Source organism: Aquila chrysaetos, chromosome 12, assembly GCF_900496995.4.
Source record: "Aquila chrysaetos chrysaetos chromosome 12, bAquChr1.4, whole genome shotgun sequence".
NCBI classification, from domain to species: Eukaryota; Metazoa; Chordata; class Aves; order Accipitriformes; family Accipitridae; genus Aquila; species Aquila chrysaetos.
In genome coordinates, this window is record NC_044015.1 from 4,899,639 (window position 1) to 4,924,855 (window position 25,217).

Sequence of the window (25,217 nt, forward strand, 5' to 3'; positions counted from 1 at the left end):
GGTCAGCCTTCATCTAGCACCAACTGAATCACACCGATTCCCCCACCCAGAGTTACTGCTGTGGTTAGGCTTTTTATCTTCTTGCGATTACCCCATCTAAAATAGTGCTGCCTTTTGCTGAGCGCCTAATTTGTGAAGAAATCTGTTGGCTATCAGATCCAGAAATAACAGCGCCGTGCCATTTTTAGGAGCGTTTGTTCTCAGATTTATTTTTGGGATGTTAAAGTCTCCCATATGGCACTATTCTTTGACTGTATTTCTTTTGTCTAATACACTACTGATCGCTGCTGTGTTGGTCCAGGGACGCTGTAGCAAACACCTTGCCCATCCCACAGAGCCAAGGCAACAGTGTACCACACAGATTTCTGTGCTATTTGTATTATCCCTTCTTATTTCTGTAGCTGTGTTTCTTTACATTGGTCCTGAGTTGAGCCTCTGGCTACTGCCACAATACGAATCATCCTTGTTCGTGTCATCACGTGCTGAATAAACAGGATCTGTCTAATGAGACGCTGCAGGGCTGGCACGGTGAGTAAGGCAGAGAAGGGTGGTGGTGCTGGGGACATCGGCATCAACCGCAGAGGGATCGCTGGTGCTGTACCGCTCTGGTGGGCGTCAAATCCCCTCCCCGCATGATGGAGAAGCGCTCGTCCTCCCTGGCAGGCACACCAACCCCTCGGAGACACCACTATTTCTCAAAGATGGCCCAGCCCTGGATTTGATGGGATTTGGGGGCAGGGAATGCTATGGTGGAGAGGCTTCAGCCTCCACCAACTCCATCCCCACCAGCATGGGCTAGGCTGGACGTTCATGCACCTCCCCGCAGGGCACAAACCTCTTGGCGACGCTGTGGGACCAACCAGCCGGTGCCCGCCTGCCCTGGGACAAGGCTCCAGAACATCCCCTGCCAGAAATCAAAAGCATCCAACCATCCAGCCACCCCGTTGGGCGAAGGCAGCAGTCTTTAGCTCCCTCTAATGTTTATGGCCCAAATGAAGCATCCAAAAGCCAAAGAGGACTGAGGAGGGACCGGGCAGGCGTCCAGATACCACGTTTGTGAGTAAAAAGTGTGACGCTGAAACGCATGGAAGCAGCTTGGCCAGCAAGGGAGTGCAAATGTGTGATGTGCTAAGCAAATGGCGTGAAAGACAAAAGGATGCAGTGTTTTTAAAAAAGAATACATCTGTATTTAATGTTTGGTTATTAGTAATAGAAGAAAGATTTCACAGGAAAAAGAACAGTTCCTCTAAAGACTCCTGCTCATTCCTGCATGCACAGACCAGATGCCAGAAGGGATGATTAGGACGGCCAGCTTTGAACCCCAGCATAGCTGTGGCTACAGGAGTTTCCCAAGCTCAGCCACGTGAAGTGTAACACAGCTTTAAAAAATGCAGCAGAAACCTGCCAGCACGTAAGGCAGCATAAAAAGGTATTTGATAACATGACACAAAACCAGGTCGGAAGCTCTCGATCAAAATTAGTGGTGTAACAACACCACTGTGATTTGCCACAGCAGCGTCTGGCCATAGTGGTTAATCGGCGAGATCCCTGAGCTATACAAGGGTCTGGAAGCTTTGAATCAATATAAATAGCACGTCTTTGTGTATTACAGAAACTGTAATGCAAAGGCACAGAAAACAGAAGGGGCAGACAAGACATCTCCTTGCTGAACATGTCAAATCAAGGACCACACGTTTGCTCCTGAATGCGTGTGCGTGCACCTCCAAGAGCTGAACACAGATCAGGGGACGGATAACAGAGAAAGGGGGAATGTAATTACCCCGTGAAGAATAAATCACTTTAACGGTTCAGTTACTGAGATCACAGCGAGGCAGTGGCACAGCCTCTTAATTAATCTTCCGCTTTTCAGACTGCTCCTGCCCCCTTGCGCCATTTTCCACCTCATGCTGGCTGGCAAGGAGATGGCCATCGGTGGGGACCCGGTGGCCAGCGCGCCTTTCTGCCGAGCAGATCTCGCAGAATCTTTGTGGCAGCGGGGCATGACCAGGTTGAGGGATCAGGCTGGTGTGGATCAGCCTGTCCCCAAGGAGAGCTGCGGCTCCCTGGTATGTGCAGGGTAATACCCACGATGCTCCTGGTAACGTGGTGCTCCAGGCCCGGTGTCAGCAGCGGCGGCCAGTAACTCCGAGCTAATTATTCTGAGGAATCGCTGGGCACAAAGCAGGGTGTCTTGGGGACGGCAGAGGCTTGGGTCTCCGCTTTAGAGGAAAGGCTGGTTTGTGAGAGTGGGAAGGGAGCGACCCTTGCTCCCTTCACATCCCCCCTGCCTCCCCCACCGGGGCTGCCCCCCCTTCACCCCCCCCCCCGACTGCCCCTCTCCATGGCCCAAACCTCCTTCGCTCCGAACCCCCCAGCACCGAACCCCTCCAGCCCCATAACTCCCAACCTCCCCTCCATGAACTGCCCCCCCCCATTCCTTATCCCTCCACAAATTGCTCTTTGCCCCCCCCCCATCCTCCCCAGAATGACACCCCCTCACGGGATGGCCCCCTTAACCCCTAAAACTGCCCCTCAGGGATCGCTCCCCTCGCCCCCCGCGCGGCTCCTCAGGGGATTGCCCCCTTATCCCCCCAAAACTGCCCCTCAGGGACTGCCCCCCTTCGGGATCGCCCCCCTCATCCCTCAAACTGCCCCTCAGGGACGGTGCCCTCGCCCCCCAGAACTCCCCCTCAGGCATGGCCCCCTCAGGGATCGCTCCGCACCCCGGGCCTGCCCGGCTCGGCCCGGCCCCGCCCGCCCGCTCCCTCCCCGCCGCCCCACGCCCTCTCCCCGCCCCGCCGCCACCTCCGCCGCTTCCCCCCCCCCCCCCCCCCCCGCCCCAGCCCGGCCGGCGGCGGCGCCGCGCCGTGCCCCATGCGCCGTTGCTGCCCGGCTCTCTGCATCAGCACCAGCACCATCGGCAGCCGCCGCCGCCGCGGCGGCGCCTCCCGCCCTGCCGCTGCCGCCGCCGCCGCCGCCATCGCCGCCCCCCTCCCGCCCGCCGCCGTGTCCCGCCCGCCGCTCCTGGTGCTGGTGCTGCTGCAGCGCCGCCCCGCGCCGCCCGCTCCTGCGCCTCCGCCGCACAAGATGGCGGCCGGTGGGAGCGGCGGGGGCCCCGGGGGCCTCTCCTCCTCCTGCCCGCAGCCGCCACCGCCGCCGCCGGGTAACGGTGCCGCCGCCGCCGCCTGCACCAACGGCGCCCCCCCGTCGCCTCCCGGCCTTACCTACAACCAGTGCGGCGCTGCCAACCCGGCGGCGAGCGGCGGCGGCGGCGGCGGCGCGGGGGGCCCGGCGGCGGCGGCGGCGGCGGCTGTTGCGGCGGCGGCGGCTGCGGGGGCGGCGGGGGCCGGCGGGGGGGCGGGGCGGCCCCGGCGGGGCGCTGCAGCGGGAGCCGGTCTATAACTGGCAGGCGACGAAGCCGACGGTGCAGGAGCGTTTCGCCTTCCTCTTCAACAACGAGGTGCTCAGCGACGTGCACTTCCTGGTGGGGAAGGGCCGCGGCTCGCAGCGCATCCCGGCGCACAGGTGGGCCGCGCGGGGAAGAATGGGGGGGGGGAGCGGCGCGGGGGGTGCCCCACGCGTGGGGACCCGGGCGCCCGAGGTGGGCTGCGGGGGATACGCGGGCCGTGGGGGTGCCCCGGGCCCCGCGGCGGCCTGGCCAGGCCGTGGAGGAGGTGGGGGTTTGCCCGTAGGCCTTGCTGGGGTCCCTGCGAGGTGGTCGAGGGTCCCGGGCCTCGGGGCAGGCCGTGGGTGGGGGTCTGCCGTGGGGTGTCTGGGCCTCCCCCCTCCGCACCCTCTGCGGGGGGTGGGTGGGTGCAGGGTTTGGGCTTCTGTGCCTCCCTCATGAAAGGAGAAAGGGGAGGGGGGTGTCCGGGTAACTTCACCCCGCGTTTTATCCGCCATCGGGAGCGGCCAAGCCCCGGGGGATGCGCCGGCCTCAGCGAGGCCCAGCTCCGCTTCGGCCTCCCGACACCCCGGCGGGATGGAGGGAGCCGGGCAGCACCGGGGTCCGGAGCGTGGGTCCCCCCCCCCCCGGTTCGGTCTTTGACGTGTCGGGAGGCGACTCTGCCCCTCGGCGTGGTCAGTCGCTGTCGCCCCAAATCTCTCCCAGCCCTCGGATCGATGTCGTGTTTCTTCTTGCGGTTACCAGCCCCGGTGACGGGGTCCAGCTTTCAGCTAGGAGTGTTTTCCCTGGAGGGTAGGTGCGATCGGGGCAAGCGCGGCGGGGAAAAGCCCCAAATCCCTGGATCTCATTCGGAAGCAATCGTTGTTTTTGTGGGTCGTGGGGGAGAGGAGGAATAGTCTCCAAGAGTGCTTGATCTCTGCCGACAGATTCAGGGATCAGTGAGAGCGTTGGGGATGGAAAAGAAAGAGCGATGATTTGAGAAACCAGATTTCTGCCGCAACATTTTGTTTTAAAAATAACCTTTATTCAGATCTTTTCTGAAGCCCTATATTTTGGGGGTATTCCACTATAAAACAAACCCCACGATTCTGGAATAGTTGTATCAAGAATGACATCTGGGCATGAGGTAACCGGTCAAGGTTAACGTTTAAGGCCGAGCTGCCATTTAAGAGTTTGCAGCTCTGAGATGCTCGCTGGCTGAGAAGCTGGGAATTGCCTCCACCTGGATAATGCAAAAACCAATGTGGCTGATTGACATTTGGCTGCTGCTTGGGGCAGCTCCTGTGATTTGATGTGTGCCACTTGCACCCTACCGCTCTGGGAAGTGCCTCCTGGGCTGCTCGGCTGTACCAACAGCAAACACAAGAGCCTTTCGCTCGAAGGTGGGACCTGCTTTAATTGGGGGTGGGGGAAGGCTTATTTGTGTACTTAGAAGTGGTGCTTGGCAAAGGGAGCCTCACTCCAAACTATTTCAAACTATTGCTTTTCTCGTAAGTGCTCGCACTCCTGGAAGTTTCCCCTTCAGGTTTCCCTTTTTCTCTTGCTTCCCGAACAAAACACACTTGTTCTAGGCTGGTTTGAGCATTTAGGGTGGCAGTTCTGCTCTTTTATAATTTGAAGCTTAATTAGTATTTGAGTAAGCTTGCTTCTGTTCTGAGAACTAGGCTTGCTAGGTGGGTAGGGGCAATGTTCAGCCCAGAAATAAATGGAAAATAAATGAAGCTTTGAAAAAAAAAAAAAAATAGCCCCAAAGTGAAATGCTGCTTAATTGCTCTGAAATCCATCTGGTGCTCTGGGTGGTAAAGATAGAATAGAGTGTGTCATGCCGTGACATCCCACTTATGGATTATATAGATTTTTAGTAAAACTTGCCTGTATGATATTACAGTTGGGATATCCTGATGATTCATGAAGTACCGTGGTTATTTCAGAAGCAGAGAGCTTAAAATAAAACCACCCAGACCCCTTCTGTGCTCAGTTCTCCCACAGCAGCCTGACAGCAGAAGATACTTTGCGCTGGAATTGAGTCGCAAAGCAACCAAGAATTTAATTTGAGAGGCACTGTATTGCTTCAGCGACCAAGGGCAGATGTTCGTACTTTGATGCTAGGTGTCTGAAATACTGCACCGTTAACAGGTAAGTATTTCTACAGTCTGGTTTTATTGTGTTAATTTTCAGACCAGGCCAGGTATAAAGTGTGGCTGCGGTAGGAGCATATCCTAAATAGGGTTCTTGGACGGCAGCTAGTAGTGCCTGGAGGAGCGGTCTGCAATATCTTACTTGTCATCTTTGATAACGCTGCACGGTGCATTAGAAATCGCCAGCTTTGGCAGCCAACCGATTAGCACAAATAATCTGAGAGTCACAGTCCTGCAGGAGCTGGAGGTGATAGTGCAGCCGCTCCCTGGTTGGGCTCCTCCAGGAAGGAGCAGAGCAGAGGTGGCGTATTTGTAGGTTGAGGTAGTTAAACGGCATATATGCCGAGTGATCGCAAGCGATGTTGTCCATGCGTGGTGGTGGTGGTGCAGGGAGGAGGTTTCTGAGTGTGATGTAGCTGCAGGTTCAGGTGCGTTTCTAAGAGAGTCTGGCAAGTTCAGCAGTTTGTATAAAGCCGTAGAAGCAGACAATAGATACCTCGCATGGCAACTAAGAGCAAACATTGATTTTGTTTGTGAAAGCTGTGTTTGTAGATAAAGGGCATAAGTGGCTGTGCTGGGTTCGACTGAAGGTTCATCTCTCCAAGCATCTGTCCTGCGAAGCATCTGCAGCCCTGAGAAGATCAGACGTTTGCCACCTTCAGGAGGCTCCAGACCCTGCAGAAGCTGCTTGCCTGCCCTGAAGCAAACTTGATCTCTGCGCCTTGAGCTCGTTCCCTCTTGCTGCTGAATCAGCCATGAAGATGGAACAGCCTTACTTTTTTTTGATGTCAAGGCTGGACCGAGCAGGCTGCCTCGAAGCTTCACAATGCTAACGTGGCCAAGGTCAATGCGTTGATTAGGCCCAGAAGTAAGAGGGAACAGTTTGTTTTGTCTTTTTCCAGATCTGCTTCATCGAGCACAACATCAGTGAGATTAGAAACATCTAAACCTCATCAGCCAGGATCTGCATGGGTGTGATAATTAAGCTTGTTAATTGGCCAGAAAACATGGCCCAAAAGGGAACAGGGCAAGCGTGTGGTGATGCACCCCTGTGTATATATACTCCAACCTGGGAGATCTGCAGCTTGGGGACAGTCTGAGTAGGTTTTTGGCTGCTGTTTCCAAGTGTCTCTTTTCTGACCTCGTCCTGTCTTTTCTTGGATGCATATTAACTTGCAGTACCTGCAGTGTTGTGTGCCAAGATGTCCCACTGCTCAGCTCCTGGGGTTGCGTGTGAAGGGCTTCTCCTGGGGGTTTTTGAACCTGCCTCCTGCTCATTTCATCTGGTGTCTCTAGTCCTTGTGCTGGAAGGATGCAGCCAGCAAACGATCATTGTTCATTAGCTTCTTGTCACCTATGGTTTCATTGAGCTCCAGCACATCATGTGTTGCTCTGTTCCTGTGCCAGCTCTTCTGGAATAGATATTTTAAGGTTGCTCTGCAGTGGAGCGGATGGAGGAGGGAGGTGGTATGCAGCAGTGGGGTAGTCGTGGTTCTGGAGTGGTTTATTTTATTATTGGTATTACCGTAGTGTCTAGAAAGGGAGCAGGACTGTTAGGTATACAAATTAAACGAGGTGACAGGTGAAGATGCTGAGGTGAACAAGGAAGCAGTGAAAATTGGTGGGTAGGAAGCTGTAAGCAGCGGAATGAAAGACACTTTCTTGCAGGCCTTCAAAAGCCTTCAGAGTCAACTTTGGATCCTCGTGAAGACAAATCAAGTTATTAACCTCATGGAAGTTCCTGTGACTCTGACTGCTGATAGTCAGTTTACTTTGATTCTTAACACGTGCAGAGGGAATGACGAGAAATCAAGTGTTGCTTTCTTAGTTCTTTTGCTCTGCTTCTGGTCATTTCTCTGCATCCTTTCAGTAGTCCACTTTGTTTTGGCCACCGCGCCATTGTTTAAAAATAACCCTCTGTTTGAGTTATTCCTCTGACAAAGGTGGGTTACTACGCTGGGCTTAGGGTACCTGCATTTTCCTTTTTAGAGTTGCATGTTTGCATGAGGCAGCGCTCCTTGGGGTTAGGAGAGAGGCTTGCTGTGCACTCGTTGCTACAGTGCTTTAGAAAATAGGAGGGGAAAAGAAAGTATGCCCTATTACTCTGCCACTTTGGATTAATAGTTGTGTTCCTCCCGTCCGAAACAAACCCCATCTCTTCCTTCTGCAGACCTGTGCAGTTGGGGAAAACTATTGGATTGTGTAGGAGAAATGGTGCACATCCCTGCTTTTCCTGGAGAGTCATTAGAATAGCTTTAAATGTTAATTTTAGCAAGAGTAAGAAGACACCATGAAGAGAGAGGGATTTTCTTATGTTAATTGTGTTCCCTTAATGTTTTAAGGGAACTTAAAATTTGGAGTCCTGTGTATCTCTCTGGCACCTACTGGGATCCCTTTAGGGTTCAGCAGTTTCAAAAAATTAGACTGACTTGTCCCCGAGTGAAATGGAAGCAGAAATTTGAGAGATTTTTTTAAATGAATGCCCTTTTCAGATAGCTTCTGAAAGCTGTCCACTCATTGAGGATGTATACTGTGCTGGCTGTGAGAATGAAAATTTTCAGAGTGCAATTAATATATGTTAATTTCTAGCAGCAAATAATGCCTGCGATTGTCTCGCCACCATCACTGCTTTTGTAGGAACAAGGATTTTTGCTTCATTTGGCAATTCCAGTATTGTGAACATGGTTTTTTATTTGTTCTTGACATTTTTCTTCAGAATTGTTTGATAGAAATATGCATGTGTGTACTTTTTTTGTAACCACTGTGGTTTGTCCCTAGCTCTCTTAACTGATCAGGAACAATACAACCCGGCTTGTCAGCCAAACAGTCCGTCACAGCAAACAAGCCTGGCATGTCCATGGCGCTTCACTCTATTGTATCCGTGGAAGGCCTCCTCTGGATGGGAGGGGAGTGAAAAGCGAGAAAATGAAAAATTTTGTTTAAAAGGAAAATAAGGCGGCTTCTGTGTAATTTCCTACTGCAGAAAAATCTAACTGAGATTCCCCTTTAGTGGTGGGCTTTCCTTGGGGTCCAAGTACTGGAGGTTTCTGTTTCGTGCCTTCTGTCCTGTACGGTTTTCCGCCTGCAGTTCTTGATGCTTCTCTGTCGAAGCGTGTGTCAAACTCTGCTGCAGCAAGAGCCCCTGAACTTTCCAGCTTCTGCAGCCTGGTCTCCTCTGCTTCCCCACGCTGCTAAGCTGTGACCTTCGTGGCCTGTGCTGTATTTAACTTCAGGGAGCTGCTTGATTGCGGACACCAGGAGCAAGATTGCTTTCCTGGGAAGAACTCGTCTCTGCATTTTCAAACAATGGAAGTTCTCAAAATGGCTTTTCTAAGGCGTAAGGCAGGTATGGCAGCTTACATATATACAGGCCTCTAAGCAGCCCAGGTCTATGCCTCCTCCTAAAATAGGAGTTGGTGTTTATCAGTGAGGGAAATCATCTTGTTTACATGGGAGCGCTGGAATATTATTTTTGGTCTCAAACCTGGTTTGTGGGAATTCTTGCTTATTTCTTTAGGGCTGATAACATGCCTCTCGCTGTTAATTATCATGTAAACTCAGAGCAGCGCGAAAAGGGTTTGTGTGCACCCAATGGTGACAGTTTGCTTTGAGTGAGGTTTTCTCTGCCTTCTAGACTAAGCCTGAAGCAGGTTTTGCATGGAAGGAGACAGCAGCGTGCCCAGGGAAGGCAGCTCCCTGGTGCCGGGTGCTGCAGGAGGTGCTGGTGCAATTTGCATGTTTTGAGAGCTTGCTCTGCTGTCCCCAAGGATGTCTTCCTGGTGTATGGTGAGAAGGAAGGAGGATGGGTAGTGTGTAGCGACAAGTTTTCCGTAAGTGTTTTCGGTGTGTGACTGTGGGGAATTGCACCGAGGCTTCTGTTCACTGGAAGAACTTCAATTCCTTAACTTCGTTTTTTCTTAGCTTCTCAACCTAGTGAATGGTCACTAGGCTCTTACAAGGACTTTGCAAAGTGGCTGCATGTATTCTGTTCTATGATGCCCCAAATCTTGCCTTTGGGGAACCATCACTGTGTTGTATACTGGGACAGGGCTCAAAATGAAGTTGCTTGCAGCTTTGGTGTTTTTGCAGCAAACTGACGGAAAGCCTGACACTCCCTTCTGTTGCAAAACATTTTTGCTTTAGCACTAGGAACGATTTGCTTTCCCTGGGGGTTGCCTTGGGGAATAGCAACTAGCCTGGGATTTTTTTGGAAAGTGAATATGATTTAACATAAGTTTTTTTTGCTTGTTTGTTTTTTAATGTTAGGTTTGTGCTGGCTGTGGGCAGCGCAGTCTTCGATGCGATGTTTAATGGTGGAATGGCCACAACTTCTACAGAGATTGAGCTGCCTGATGTGGAGCCTGCTGCCTTCCTAGCTCTGCTGAAGTAAGCTTCTTCTAATGTACAGTATAACTGGAATGAACAGATTTATTGTAGAGAAGGGTATTTTTAATGAAAGCAGTGAACTATTCTGTAGAGTGGAGATAGTTAAGTTTCTAAATAAAATGCCTCTGTTGATCTGTTCAAGGGCATTTAAATGCTGGTGTTAAATCCCTCTTTTCCTGGGTAAAAGTCTAGTGTAGCTACTGCACAAAAATACCTGGCTTGCTCCAGGTTTGGTTTAGCAATAGTTAAATGAATATGCCCTCCTGCTGCTGATCTGCAATATGGGCAGAACTAAACTGGATAGTTTATAATTTTGTAAATATGTAGTTATATATGGTTACACCATGCAAATGCAGCAATAGGGAGGTGTTCTGGTTAGCAATTGGAATAAGTGCAGGTGCTGGCCCTTGTAGTTAAGTTGATACTCAGCTGTTCAGACATTGTCTCATAAATTCTCATTCATGAATTGGTTTGATTTCATCCAAATGCTATTTGAGAGAAGTGGGGAAAAGTAATCCTCTTGAAGCTCTGTAAGTTACAAGTACTTGGAGCTCATTTAGGTTATGGGCAAATGAGCAAGTTATAACAGGTAAGCAAGGATATGAAATCAATGTCAGCTATTCTGTACGGTATCTCCCCTTGTGCGTGTTTTATTCTTTCGGAGAGCTGGTTTTGAATTTATGTTTACAGCCTGCATTGTAAGTCTACATATGCTGGGGGAAGGAGGAGGAAGGGGCTGTAACATCCTATTCACTGATTTCTTTAAGCTCAGCTGGTGCTGCATGACATCTAGCAGCAATCCTGAATGTATGCCGAAAAGTCATTGTCCCATTTCTATAGGATTTCTGTAACCTACTTCCAGGGGTTTCCAGTCCTGTGCTCTTGACATGTTCCCTGCTTGCTTCCTATTGGGAACAATGACTATATATAGCTTTGGCATACTTTTTGCTTTACCTTCAAAAAGTGCTTCGGTCATGACTGTGCTGTCTTAGAAGATTTTAAAACTGTTCTTCGCTAGAATGAAAGGCCAGAAATAATAGGGAGCCCCTAGCCCCCCCCCCTGTGGCTCATTTTGAAGCAGACACCAGCACATGGGGAATCCCTCTAAATGGCATATGACTCTCTATCAGCCAGGTAGATCTCTCTGGAGTGCAGAGTTAGTATCTATCTTTAAAACTTAGCGAAGCTAAAATATCAAGTGAATTAGAGGCAAAGGCATGTTTTTTCCCTGCCAGTGCTGAGATTTCAGCACTTGTGTAAACAATACGATCTTGGAAGAGAACCATCATCTGAAAAGACTAAAGTGATGAGTTTAGGTGGATTTCAACAGAAATGTTTATATTTTGTACAGGAGAAATTGTGTGTGGGTTATCACAGTGCCTCTGAAGCCTACAGTTACGCTGCAGTAGCTGTGCACGTGGTCCAGTCATATCTTAGATGCTTAAGTCTAGAATCGAGCTGTCACCTTTAAAATGCTTAGAGCTTAAATGTGCCAAAGGAAATTTGGGTGCTGTGTTCCAGTAGGAAGCTTTCCAAGTACGTGGTGTGAACCTTCCTAGAGTAAAACCAGTCCCTCCAAACACTGATCTGAAATGGCAGCTGATCCTTACATATGTCTCTGGACTTGGTCCAAGCCATGACCTAATGCTGTAGGATCAGGTGCTTATCAAGGGACAAAGCGCCCATCCTGAATGTTCAGCATAAGGTCCCTTCTGGACACTAGATAGTGACCGTGTTTGTGGTCTAGTGGCCTTTAATAGGTCTGCTGTAATTGTGCAAGAGATTATTTTTGTGGTATTATTATTACTTTCATGGTAACCCAAAGAACATTTTCGATTGTCTGGGGTTATAATATAAATCTTCTTTTAAATTGATACTATACTTTTTCACAGTTTGAGCCTCTCTTGTTATCCCTCTTAGCGCACACTGTTTGGACTACTGTAAAAATAAATACTAACACAGTCATTGCAGTAAATAGAACTAGTTGTTTTTAGAGCAACTGTGTTCTTTTAATCTTGTAATAAAAAGGATTACTTAATGAAAATAGGACTGGCAAAGGGATGTGTGCAAAATACATTCATGAGCCTGTGGCTCGATGCTGTTATTAACAGATGCTCTAGAACAGCACAAAAGCCTGCTTTCAACAGCAAAGAGAGCGCTTCCCTTCCTCTGAATCCCCCTGTTTATGCTTCCCTGAATTGCATCCTGGCCCTCTCTAGCTAGAGGACCGGGAGCTCCACTGCTGCTCCACAGCAAGTCCCTCCAGACAGGGATGCTGCCTGGCATCCCCCTAGAAGAGCCCTGCTGCTGCGTGAAGCCTCCAGGAACAGCGGCAACGCGAGATGTTGCTGTGCCCCCATGTGAGAAATGCAGAAGAAATTGCTGGAGTTCCAAAATATCCCGTGGAATAGGAATGCCAAGCACAGTTAACACACTTAATATTAAGCCTCTGTGCTTCGTGCCTTTCACGTCCTGATTGGCAAATGCTTGACTAGTTAAAGGAAAAACAGTAAACAAAAACTCTGCATGGGATTAGGACTAACATCAAGTGTGTAACTGGTTTTACTGAACTCAGCCTGTCAGTTCCTGTTGTCTCTAATCAGCATGCTTGGGTATGAGGAGGCTCGGTCAGGCTTCCTATGAAGACCTTTGTTTTTCCATGCGGTATGAATGTACTTCCTTGTTTTGGCCTAACAGTGAAGGCTGATGCTTTGCTAGCAGTGTGGCAGTCCTTGTTTTTCATTGCAATTAACTCTTGCTTTATGCTGAAGTTGTATTGCATGCTGTACTTTAACATCTGTATAATGAAATTAAACAGTTCAGTGTATAAAGCGAAGAGATGAGGGGAAAGTGGGGTATGGATAAAACACCTTATCTGCAGTGGATGTATATGTTTGAGTGCTTCTGATCGCATTTGAATTAGTATGTAAAATGGAGCTTCTCTTCTGAAGTAGGCAGGCAGGATTGAATTTTTGTCCTTGTTTAGTCCAACTGAACAGCCAAAAATATTAATTTTAAGGGGTGCGCTTGTCCAGAGACTGTTTTAGCCTAATGTAAGTGGCAGGCTAAACAGCTCACTGGTTGTGGGATGTGAGGCAGTTTGAGGTGCTTCGGCAGATATCCCAGCTATTTCATTCATTAAAAGTTATACTGTAAAGAGTGTGGGTTTTTTTTTTTTTTTTTCCACTGACCAGAGTCAGTGGAAAGGATGTGAAAACCCTTCCATCTCTCAAGTATAGGAAATGGGGTCAGGATGATGGGCAGAAGCACAAACATGTTTTTTATGAATTGCAAGGGTTTTTACCCTGTTATCTTATTGGCTTCACCAGAGCAATGTTTGTTTGCATGTTTTCAGATTTCTTTATTCAGACGAAGTTCAGATTGGACCAGAGACTGTTATGACAACACTTTACACAGCTAAAAAATATGCAGTTCCAGCCCTTGAAGCTCATTGTGTGGAGTTTCTTAAAAAAAACCTCCGAGCAGACAATGCGTTCATGCTGTTAACACAGGTGAGTTTGCAATCATTTGCATTAAGTCCCTTGAGCAAGCTCCATCACAATAGGAAAACAGAAGTTTTCTGAGTGTTACGGAGTTGATCATCCAAAATGGAGCAGTTCTGTGTCATTTTGAATTCTTCCTTACAGGAGTCTAGTGCTGATGAGCAGGTTCGTACAAAGAACAATAAAATACAGCAAATGTTGCTGCCATTTCAGATCTGCTTTCTGTTTCCGTGTGGCAGGCAATTGCTTCCAGAGTGTGAGCTGGGGAAGAAATTAACAGGGTGGAAAAATTTCATCTGCCAAGAAGAAAAGTGAAATCAGAGGATTTTCACGTGTTCAGATTCAGGACTGGTGTAGTAAGCTTTCTCTGTGCAAAGCTTGCTGCATCTAGCTGGCCAGATATTCCTTGAAGGGCTTTTTTGCAATAGTTTCCCTGAAATGGGGGTGAAAGAAAATGCAGCTTTTCCATGAGTGCTTAGGTTTATTTTCTTAGGAGAGGAACAAAGTGATCTCTTCCTCAGCCTGTTCGAGCTCACCCTCCCGCTGTACTGAAGGCACACAGACCTGGAGTTTCAGTGCAGCTGTGTTTCTTGACTCTTTGTGAGGCCGGTTGCACATCCTTGCGGCCCTCTGATCCGATCTACGAGGGCTGGACTCCTCCATCTTCCATTTGACTGTTCTAAGCAGCAAACTAGAAGGCAGTGTTTACAACTTCTGCTTATTTTGGAGAAGATCAGACTTTGCATGGGGGTTGATTAAATTAGCATCACTATCCTTTCAATTTCCTAGCCCCATCTTTTCTTTATGGTCCCTGCCACCCTCTCTGCTGACAGCTGATGACATATCAGTGACTTCCACAGTGCTGTCACCTCTGTGTTCCAGTGCGTATAGCATTGCCAGGCACACCCTGTTCTGGGTGGTGTAGGAACAAGACACAAATACGCATTGTATGTGCAAGTTTCTTTCCCTTAGGGAATGGGCATACTTTTGACTAGCTCCGGAGGAGTATTTCCGATCAGCCAGCTCAGGAAAGCTGCCACGATTTCTGATGTTAAACAAACCTTGCAGAGGAGTTTTCATAGCTGCCCTGACTTGGGAACCAATCTGCTAAGGTGGTCTCGTTCTGAGGAGTTGTCCTGTCTTGCCCAGCGTATCTGTCTGCTGGCTTTTTTCCTCCGTGTCAGGAGTACAAGCATCTTTCAGGCTCTGTAGTTACCACATTGGTGGCAGCGTCTACACCAACAGTTTTTGCAGAAATCGAAGCAGTGTTGGCCTGAAGCAGTTGCTGCTGAGCTCTTTGCTTGTGTGCTGTGATGTGGCTGGGGTTTTATTTGAGTTTGAGAACCTGATCCAAATATTTAAAGTAGTTCTATGTTACATTGCTGTTGTAGACACTCTTCACTGTTAGGATTCAGCTATTGCTGCAAAATACCCTGTCCCTCTTTATACATCCTCTTTTTAACTTGGCTCTATTCCACATGCCATAAACAGGTGAGGCAGCCTCCGAGACATGGGGGGAACCACACCGCACTTCCCTGGGGAAGATTCAGGACTTAAGGATTCTTGCTTGGGTGACAGTAGCCAAATCTGTGCTCCCATCTGATGCGTGGTAGGACAATTGTAACTCTTTGGCTGCAGCTCACCCGTTCTTTGAGTTCAGAAGCCTGCAGTCTGAAAGATCAGAAGGTGTTATCCAAGAGCTGAGGAGAGATCTTTCCCGTAGGCTGCAGTTTTGAAGAGGCATCTTATGCTAGCCATCACCTCATGAGGATTAGAGGTGTCAGCTTTTTGGTGGTATTCTTTATGGAGGGATTTTTGCTGCATGCTAAGTCTCTGCAACCCAACTTCACAGCTTCGGCAAGGTAACATTTAGGTTCATGGTGACTTTCTTACAAGCCACAAAGGTCCTTCTTTGGCAAAGAGGAAGCTGTCCTAATTTTTCAGATATCAAAAACAAGATACTGCCTGGCACTCTGTCAGCTGCACTGGGGCAGCTGAAATGCCAGATGGAGACAGGCTTTCCTGGTTCCTTTTGTTTGTGGCTTAACCATTATGATTAATTATCAGTGGTGATTTGTATCTAGTTTATATTCACTATTGCAGTATATTACGTCTCTAAAATGTTTGAGGCTGGTGTTCTTTGAGAAGCATATCTGTATCTCAATGACTGGCTTTACGAGGCACCTCACTTAATGCAACTGTTCTCAAAATGCTCTTGGTTCTGGTCCTTCAGTGTGAAAATCGGCCTCTGTTTTCTGCTCTTACTGCAACAAATTGACAATTTCTACGGTCAGTTACAGACCTGAGGGGCATCTTGTACAAAACATTTCCCAACAGGCTTAAGATTGTGGACTTAAGATTGTGGAGCCCCAAACCTCCTTTCCATGTATGATTGCTGAATCCTGCTGGTCCAGCAACTATGTCACTGACAGCGTTTCAAGCAACTGCTAATCTCTGGCAGAAATGTCAGTGGCAAATAGCTCTCCTAATTGATTGTGCCTCACAGTGAACCCTGATCCTCTTTCTTGCCAGACGTACATGCAAATGTCACTTTGATCAACAAGGAAATAATAGCTTGCCTAAAGCCGCTGTGGGGGAGAGCTCTGCGAGTGTAACGTAAGTCCTTCACGTGTCAAAAGAGAGCCATTACAGTAGTAAAGTCTGAGTCAGTCACAGTTCTTGGTTGCCAAGAGTATAAGGCACTGGCAATCCTCCAGCCCCAGGAGTGATGACTGCTGAAGCTTCCCTAGTACCTGAGAAAATGGAGAGTTGTTTCAGCTCTCTGCACTTGAGGTCTCGGCATCGAAGGTTGGCTTTGCTGAGCTCTACAGCCCATGAGCAAGGGTGAAGCAGATGCTCGATAGTGCTAGCCTCCATGAGTGACTGAATTCCCAGCCCAAACACAATTTTTAAACCTTAACCTCTGGCAGTGAGTTCAAGTCCCAGTGTAGTCTTGTGCTATGTTAGGTGTGATGCTAAGGCAGTTCCTTCCTGAATAGCAAAACCAAAGCATTGGAAATGAGAGGTTGTCTTAGTGGCTTTTGTGTGTTCACACCTCATTTCTGCTTGTGCTGGGCACAGGGTTGGTAACATGTCTTGGAGGTCCAGGAGGACCTGAAGTGGTAGTGAAATTGTTATGAGACTGCACTTAAGTTGGGCAGAGAGATTCTGAACAACTCTCCAAGCTCTGTGCAGGCTTTGTTTGGAATAGTAACCTATTTTGGCAGGAATTCTTTAAGATAACTAGATTAGAGTAGCTGTTTCTGTGCAAAACATGCAAACGCACTAAACAGGCTGTGTACCCACAGGGTTTTGCACGTCTCCTGGGGACGCAAGCAGTGTGCCTGCTAAGGCGTTTTTGCTAATACATGAGATCAGTGTGACTATGTTCTTACAGAATAAGCTGTCTCTGCATATTCCTAGAGTGAGCAGGCCTGGGGTCATTGGGCAAAGCTTTCTTCTAAATATAAAAATGATGTAGTAAAAATTACCCATGCTCAGCTGACATGGTCAGTATGGCGCTAGAAAGCACTATAGCCACGTTAACTGATGTGATGTTAAAACAAAGACGTGCCTGAAGACATGCACAGCCAGAACAGAACTGATGCCAAATGCAGATTTTTCTAGCGTTTGCCTCGTCATGCTTAACTGCTTGTGAAAGACTGCTGCAGCCCAGTGAATTCATGATGCAGTCAGGCATAGTATTGCTAATGAAGATGGGCTCTGGGAGAGAAGGGGGGGTTCTTACTTAGTGTAAACTTTAAAATACCTTTTGTGTTAACGATTGCTTCTTCATTACTAGGCAAGACTTTTTGATGAGCCTCAGCTGGCCAGCCTTTGCCTAGAGAACATAGACAAGAACACATCAGATGCCATCAATGCGGAGGGGTTTACAGACATTGATCTCGGTAAGCTTTTTTCCCTCCTCCCTCTACATGCTTTCATAACAAGCTAGCCTCTGAAGTTATTACAGATTAATACTTGGCAATTCTTTTTTGTGGCTTTGCTGTTCTGGAGCACTGTGTTGAACGGACAGTCTCTGGCATTAAGTGGCTAGAGACAAGGCATTTGCAAAAGAGCATGCTTGCTTGCAGAAATATCCTGGAATCTGCTTACTTTGGTGCAACTTGAGTTTTCTGGGCATGATGTAAAGCTCGTTTCCACTGTTGATGTTGGCAGGTTTTGGGTGGGTGTAACTTGCCTTCTTTTGTGGAGTTGGCATTGTCTCCTGAGTCTTTGTCAGGTTTTGGAGTTGAAAAGGTGTTGCGTTTTTGGAAGCAAGAACTGGCTATTTTAATTATTGTATGCAGTTTCCAAACTTGCTGGGCACAGTTAATAAACGTTAAAATTCAGACTTCAACCTTCTTCTAATGAGATGGACTATGGAGGTAAGGCACGGGTAACCTTCTGGCTTTCACGTAAAGTAAGTTGCAGTTCATTCTGCTGCACTTCCATTAACATGCCAATTAAATGGGCACTGTTTGCTGCTGCAGTGAGTTCCTTTTTTATGGAATATGCAGATATGTCTTCCTCAGAGGCTGCAGGCAGCACTTTTGGGAGATGCTGTTTTTTCAATTGCTTCTCTTTTACTTACCTTGGCTGTACATAGGGTACTTCTGGCTAGGTAAAATGGGGTGATTTGGGTTAGTGCCTAAAGTTGTCACTATCTGTCCTGCCTTGCAGACACCCTGGTTGCGGTGCTGGAGAGGGATACCCTGGGGATCCGGGAGGTTCGTTTGTTTAATGCAGTGGTTCGCTGGTCGGAGGCTGAGTGTCAACGGCAGCAACTTCAGGTGATTCCAGAGAACAAGCGGAAAGTACTGGGCAAAGCGCTTTCTCTTATCCGCTTCCCATTGATGACTATTGAGGAGTTTGCAGCAGGTAACTGAACAAAGGCATTTCTGGCAACCCTGGTCTTTGCTTTCTCTGAACTGCAAAGGATCAAGTACATGAAAATGGATTTTTCTCTGTGTATCCTGTAGTAATTTAAATTTGAGATTATCTCCCATTCCCACTGATCTACAAAATCTACTCTGTAAATGCTATTTTCATCCATGATCATTCACTCTTGTTTTAAAGACTGCGGTGCTCCATCAGGTAGGAGCAAGTCACGTAATAGCCAACTGTTCTCATAGTATGTTTAGATGGTTACTTTCTCATTCAGCTGAGAGCAACAATCCAAACAGGGGTTCACATGCTTTCCTTTCTAACTATTCCAAGCTTTAAACTACACAAAGCTAATGGAGTTGCAAATAATTGGTGTTGATTGTAGCCTGCTCCCAAAGAGAAATGAGGATGTTTCTCCCCATCCTGTATTTGCTGCCGCCTGTAATCCAGTGGTGGTGCTGGCTGTGTCTTGCTGATGCCGTTCAGAGCAGAGCCCCATAAAAGAAAAAGCTTTCAAAATGTTCTTTGAGGTGCAGGGTTGGCATTGTTTAGTCTGTGTGTCAAAGCATTTTTCAAGTTTACATTCAGATCTCGATCTACAAAGATGTCTAAATCATTTAGCAGTTTTGACTAAAGATTTGTTTTGTTTTGTTTTCATTGCCTGTGGTCTTTGACTTCATACTCTGGTGATTCTCCAGGGACTGAAAACTGGCAATCAGCTTAAATAGTTTTCATGCTAAAAGACACTGTGGAGCCATTTTCAAAATTGAAACTTGTTTTAGGCTGCAGTTATGTGTACAAAGAAGCAAAAGGGGTCACTGACAACACTTCCTTTGCAAATCACTTCTCGAGGCAGAGATGTCGTCAGCTTATCAACAGTTAATGTACGTATTTCAAGATGAAGAGGGATATTAGTAAGAAGTAAATCTGTGCTTAAAACTTGGTTCCCACTTTCTATTTTGCCTGTCACAGCTGTGATGTAGTCTTAGGGATGTGAATCTCTTCAGAAACAGCTTGGTCAGGGAGGCAGGGATCCGTTCAACTGAACTGGGTAACCTTCCTTTGTGTTGGCACTGGGTGAAAACACGGCACGCTCCGTTCCTTGGTGTGCATCATGCCAAACAGCAGCTTTGCAGCAGATCGCAGGCTTATGATCTGGCTTGATGGGAGAGAGCATCGTCCTTCTGGATCAGCCATCAGAGTAGTTTGTGTATACCAAGCTTTGCATTTTTCTGTAGATACTGCTTCTTGCAACCCTTCCTTCAGATCTTGCATCATTCTGCCTCACTGGGAGGAATGTGTTAATTTGGCATATTTGGGTTGAAGCCTTTGAGCTGGGAATGTCAATGTCCCTCCCCATACTGTCACAACTGCCTGTTTGACTTGGATCTTTGGTTAGTCTTCTTGCTTTGAGAGAAGCTCTTCAAGTTTTCTCCATCCACTTTAACCTAAAAGATGAACAAAAGAAACCCCAAATCTGAGAGGGTGCCTTGGTCAGCTGTTCCTTAAACAAGGGATGACCTTGGAATTGCTTCAGCTTTGTCCTTTTTCTGAGTGACTCTGATTTCTTTGGTGATCACAGCAGAGGTAGGAGAGGGAAACCACTCCCCTCCGCCCCCTCTCCCAAAAGCAAAAAAAAAAAAAAAAAAAAAGAAGAAAAAAAAGGATCTTTACAGGCAGTGGTTTCACCACTTTATTGTATAATCTGGTATCAAACATGGAGTTTTGCATGAAGATGTTTTAACTGGCAAATGTGTCACTCCCTTCCCTTAGAGCAAGTAATTTGAAACATTTGAGAACTGAATTGCAGCAACACAGGATAAGTTTAGGCATGATCAATGACGGCTAATTTTTGCTGAGCAAAGTATCCGTAAGCTCATTTATCTGTTAACAGTCGACTTCCTTAAATTCTTTCACCGCTACCTATTGCAGCCTTGGCCCACGGAGTATTGTGTTGAATTTAACCAACTACAAGTCGTTTTGGACCAACAAGTAACAAGGCATTTGCTTCCCACATTAACGCTACTGTTTCTCCAGTATGTAGTAGTCTTGTTTCTGTTAAAACCCTCTTGCAAACAGATGTGCAGAGCAGCTTTTGACTGTTAGGCTAAAAGACTAATTTTTACCTGGTTCCACTTTTGAAAGTATTCAAAGTAGTTTCCAAAGCTTGAGTTTAGCATCACTTTGGGAAAAAACGTCTAGTTACTGGAGAAAGGGTGAGAACATGTTTGAACTTTTGCAAAAATCACTAGCATTTTTCCCTGGGTTCTACAATAAAGGTATTAAAAAACCCCAAACAAACCCAAAGCAGGGATTAAATGCCCGAGGGAAGGAGGGAGTCAAAGCAGGGCGTGAGCTTAACGACCTTTGTCTTGACTGAAAAATACTCCTGTACTTTCTAAGTTGATGGTAACCAGGTGACATTCCCTCCCACTACCCCCTCCTGGGCTTTCATGGTGTCTTAACAGTAATATTATAAAATAACGGTGTAGATATGTGAAAATCCCTGTCTCTTACCAGTATTACCATTTCCTGAGGGACTGGGGGAAGGATTAGCTGCATGTTTTAGGTTTTTAAATCAGTCCTGTTGGCTAAATGCATTTTGGCTCTGCAGAGCTGCACGCTTAATCGCCGTTTCACGTACGTCCTCCGTACAGAGGCTCTGCGGCCCATGATTGGCGTGCAAATAAAAGGCAGGCAGCACGTTTCTGTCTGGGGATTTAACTTCCTGACGCACCAGCGAGATCCCACGTGTGATGTGGGTTTGGCCCACTCTTAGCTGCAAGTCAAGTTTGCCTCCCCATGTAAACCCCAAAAAGATCCATTCTGGTTTCTGAAGGCTGACGGCATCGCTGCTTTTGTGCTCCTCTGCAGGGCCTGCCCAGTCGGGAATCCTCACGGACCGGGAAGTGGTGAGCCTGTTCCTCCACTTCACAGTGAACCCGAAGCCACGGGTGGAGTTCATCGACAGACCACGCTGCTGCCTGCGGGGGAAGGAATGCAGCATCAGCCGTTTCCAGCAGGTGGAGAGCCGCTGGGGGTACAGTGGGACTAGTGACAGGATAAGGTCAGCTTCTCTGCTAATTCTGCTGCTGATAGATTCATGTTTACTGAGCTTTGAGCCTACTCTAGACCTAAACCCGCAAGGTTACATGCTAGACCCTGACTTACACCATATAAACCCTAGTGTGAACCCTGAAGGGAAAGTGTTTTGCTGGGCAAAAGCATCGCCTGATGCATTAACCTGCATGTGCAGCTGCAGGCTGCCACTGTGCTTCTGTATTGGCAAAGGTTTCCAGCAAATGTGGCCTTCCAGCACAGGCCTCTTGGGGGATTATTTCTCTCCTTTTCAAGTGGCTTCTTGCAGCTGTATGGGCAAGTAGCAGTTGGAGTCACCAGGCAGCTCATGGCTTCCTCCTGTGCCTGGGTATGTTGACTAACCAGTGCTCCATCAGGTTGGTTCCCTGCTTTATTGTAAGTGTAAATGTGGCTTGTTGAAGCCCCTTAATCTTACCTATTTGAGGGAGGGATTAGGATAAAATGCTTGCTGCGCCTGCTTTTCTGCTAATATCTAGTTTGTTCAGACCTAAGCTTGTAGAGAAACAGCAAAGCCCAGTTGTGGTGACAGATGTGGTGGTGTGGTGTGGCAAATGGCGGTTTGCAAGCCTTGTGTGGCCAGGCGATCAGAGCAAGACAGGAGGTAATCAGGAAGCTGTAGTTATTTCCCAATTCGTCTTTGTCTTGGGTGGAAGGAGGACTAGCATTAATACAGTTCTTTAAAATTTTTAAGCCTTTTTGTTGATCCATTCACCCCCTTACAGGAGATTGTAATTGGAAGAGCTGCTAGCTCCAAACACTTACTGCTCTCAGATCTAATGTTCAGAGACTTTTTGGAGCTTGTATTTGACTTTAAGTTCAGCTGCTGGCAGCATCAGGGTCAGTCTTCAGCAAGGCTTGTGTGCAGTTTCAACACTGAATATTTTATGCTGGTTGCAGAGCAGTGGCTTCTAGCCTGCTGCAGATGTTTGTTCTTGAAGCACGCAGGACTGAAAGAGTTGGTGGATGGGTGAAGAAATTATGTTGGAAGTTTTGGCAGGCACTGAGTCTTTCTGCTACCTGAGAAGGTGGAGCTGTAGTGGGGCAGTGGGGTGAATATGCTTCCCCTTGCTGCCTTAGGCAGCAGGGATTCCTGCGTTCAGGAGCTATTGAATCTTATTTTCTACTCTTGGGTAAATCTTGAGTGCAGCCATATCCAGCAAATACTCAGAAGCACATCGACAATTCTCCTCCAGTACTCAGCAGTGAAATACCTAATGACACTTTAAATGGTCTTTGCTGTTACCTTGCTGGAAAGACTGCTGCTGCTGTGAGGGTGGGCACTATTCCATGCTCTGCAGGCTACCCTGCCTTTGCCTGGCTGGCATTTTTGGATGCTGACATTGCACCGCAACCTTGAAACGCTTTCTGAGCCTGGGCTCTGAAGTTCAGTGATGGGATTGTGCAGGTTTGTATTTTACATGAGCAAATGAAATTACTGCCAGCCCATTAGGACAGTCAAAGGTGTAAGCTTACAAATTATGGTTTCTGTAAAGGATTTCAGTTATTAGTAAGAGTTGCACTTAAAACTGTAGCATGTTTGATTAAATCATAGGTAAAAAATTAAAGTGAGTGAAAATATTTGTGTGTTATTGTTGTACTAAAACAATACAGGAGTGGCAAGTTGGTCCGACTTTCCTGATCTGTTCCTGCAGGTTCTCAGTAAACAAAAGGATATTTGTAGTTGGGTTTGGATTATACGGATCCATACATGGGCCAACGGATTACCAAGTAAATATACAGGTAATTCTCTTCACTACGTTAAAAATATTTGCTGCTGTAGGGACTAACTTACACATTTTAGTGAATATGTAACAAAATCTTAAGTTAGAAGGGACTGTGTTTTCTAGATAGGGTGGTTGGCAGATGTGGTGAGGGCCAGATGGGGCACTGGGGATAAGAGGGATTATTGCTCTTGATTTTATGCAACCTCCCGTTGCATGCGTCACTGCAGTATCTCCCGAAGTTCGCTCGCAGCCTTTGAAAATACGTCTTGGAGAGTTGTGACGCAGTTTGAGAAGAAGCTGTGCATGTTTTCCCACGCCGAGCAGGCCAGGCCAATTCTGCCTGGCAACAGTTGGGTGCTGCAGTAGTACTTTGATCGTCTTTTGCTGCGAGCTGTACAAATGCAGTGGAGCAGCCACGATTCAACAAGGGAAGAGAAAAAAGCAATTGCTGTGTCTGTGCTGGGCCTGTGCAGTGCCGATGCGTGGCCTCATATCATCAGTGTCCCGTTTGAGATGACAAGTAGGACTGAGGGAGACTCGGTTGTCTGAAGTCTGTCACGATCTTGTTCAAAGCGTGGGGTGGCTTATGGAAATCTTGTGTGCCTTGTTCTGGATGTGCGTACGTAACCCCAGTCTGGATCACTTGAGAAGAAGCATCCCCAGGAAAGTTACCCCAGCACAGCACAGCTGAAGTGACAAGCACAGTCTGTCAGCACTTCTTCCATAATTGTCAGGGTCTCCTTCTGGTGCCCCTGAGCTCTTGCAGGAGAAAGGCAAGTGAAGATCTAAGCGCAGAACGTTGGCCTACAGTCCTCTGCCAGGCTTCAGGGTACGGAGGGATTGTCTTGGGCTGTCTGGGACCCAAGCCCACAGTTGTTCGGTGTGATCACAGCACTGAAGATGGACATAAGTAATGGGATAGTGCAGTTGTAATGGGGGTGGTCAAACTGTTGAGTCCCTCAGATTCAGTCCAGTTCAGGGGGTAACACCTCTGCTGGTGCAGGGCAGCGTTCAACTAACTGTGCAGGTTAACAGTTAACACGTGTCTTGCAGATCATCCACACAGACAGTAACACAGTCCTGGGGCAGAATGACACGGGGTTCAGCTGTGACGGATCATCAAACACGTTCCGGGTCATGTTCAAGGAGCCTGTTGAAATTTTACCCAACGTCAACTATACAGCATGTGCTACTCTAAAGGTACTGTACTGGGGCGGCATGGGTAGAAGACACAAGATAAAAACTGGTGAAAGCAGGCTTCTTTAGTCCCTTCAGTGCAGCATGGTTCTTGCTCTGCATTTTTCAAGGACTGTAGTATAATTTTGAAGGTCTGCTCTGTAGTCCTTCACCTGGTGGTGCAATGAGCACGTTCACCACCAGCATTCAGAGTTGGTTTTTAACTTGTCTTGCAAGTGTACAGTAACTAACAGGCTGTGTTAGTGATGAAGTGATGGGATTTTTCTTTCAGTATATACAGGTAAGCTGTCAGTTCTGCAGGCATGTAATCCAGAGCCTGCCTGCAGTGGCTTAAAGAAGTTGATATTTAACTGTTGAGATCTGGGTAAATGTAGTGTTAAGTTCTGACAGAGACGAGAACTTTGCTCAAAATACCTGAGGTGCAAGAACCAGAATGAAAAGGGAGGTGCTGAGGTCTCCAAAGCTCATTGCTTCAGGCCAGGCTGTGAGGCCAAACCTCCCAGAGTGTGCCTGGGCAGCAGGGTCCTGCGGGGCTGCGATCCCTGTCTTGATCTATTCTTGTCTTCTGTGACCATCGCAGGGTCCAGATTCCCACTATGGAACCAAAGGACTGCGCAAAGTGATCCATGAATCACCAACAACGGGAGCCAAAACCTGCTTTACGTTCTGTTACGCGGCTGGGAATAACAACGGCACTTCTGTGGAGGATGGACAAATCCCAGAGATCATCTTCTACACATAGTGCAGCTGCGGAGCTGGCTCTGGACTCTTCTGTTCTCTTCCCCGTGACCTTCCAAACTAAATTTCTGGCTGAGTTTGACCACACCTATTGGAGCCACACTAGCCAAAGGTCTCAGTAAAATCATTTCAAAGCTCA

The 25,217-nt window shown here is 47.7% G+C and overlaps 1 protein-coding gene and 1 long non-coding RNA gene across 2 annotated transcripts; one reads left to right on the forward strand and one right to left on the reverse strand.

The window, feature by feature from the left end:
• Positions 1–1,162: 1,162 nt before the first annotated feature.
• LOC115348681 lies at positions 1,163–3,321 on the reverse strand. The gene is made up of 2 exons (XR_003925898.1): positions 3,225–3,321; positions 1,163–2,219 (listed from the first exon to the last, which is right to left on the reverse strand). It is a non-coding gene; the product is annotated as an uncharacterized LOC115348681 (long non-coding RNA).
• BTBD2 (BTB domain containing 2) lies at positions 2,860–25,217 on the forward strand. The gene is given in 10 exon segments (XM_030031694.2): positions 2,860–3,341; positions 3,343–3,525; positions 9,811–9,930; positions 13,286–13,442; positions 17,236–17,341; positions 18,117–18,314; positions 21,195–21,387; positions 23,072–23,159; positions 24,197–24,343; positions 24,921–25,217. Coding segments are annotated over 10 exon segments (1,821 nt in total). The 5' UTR covers positions 2,860–2,874; the 3' UTR covers positions 25,083–25,217.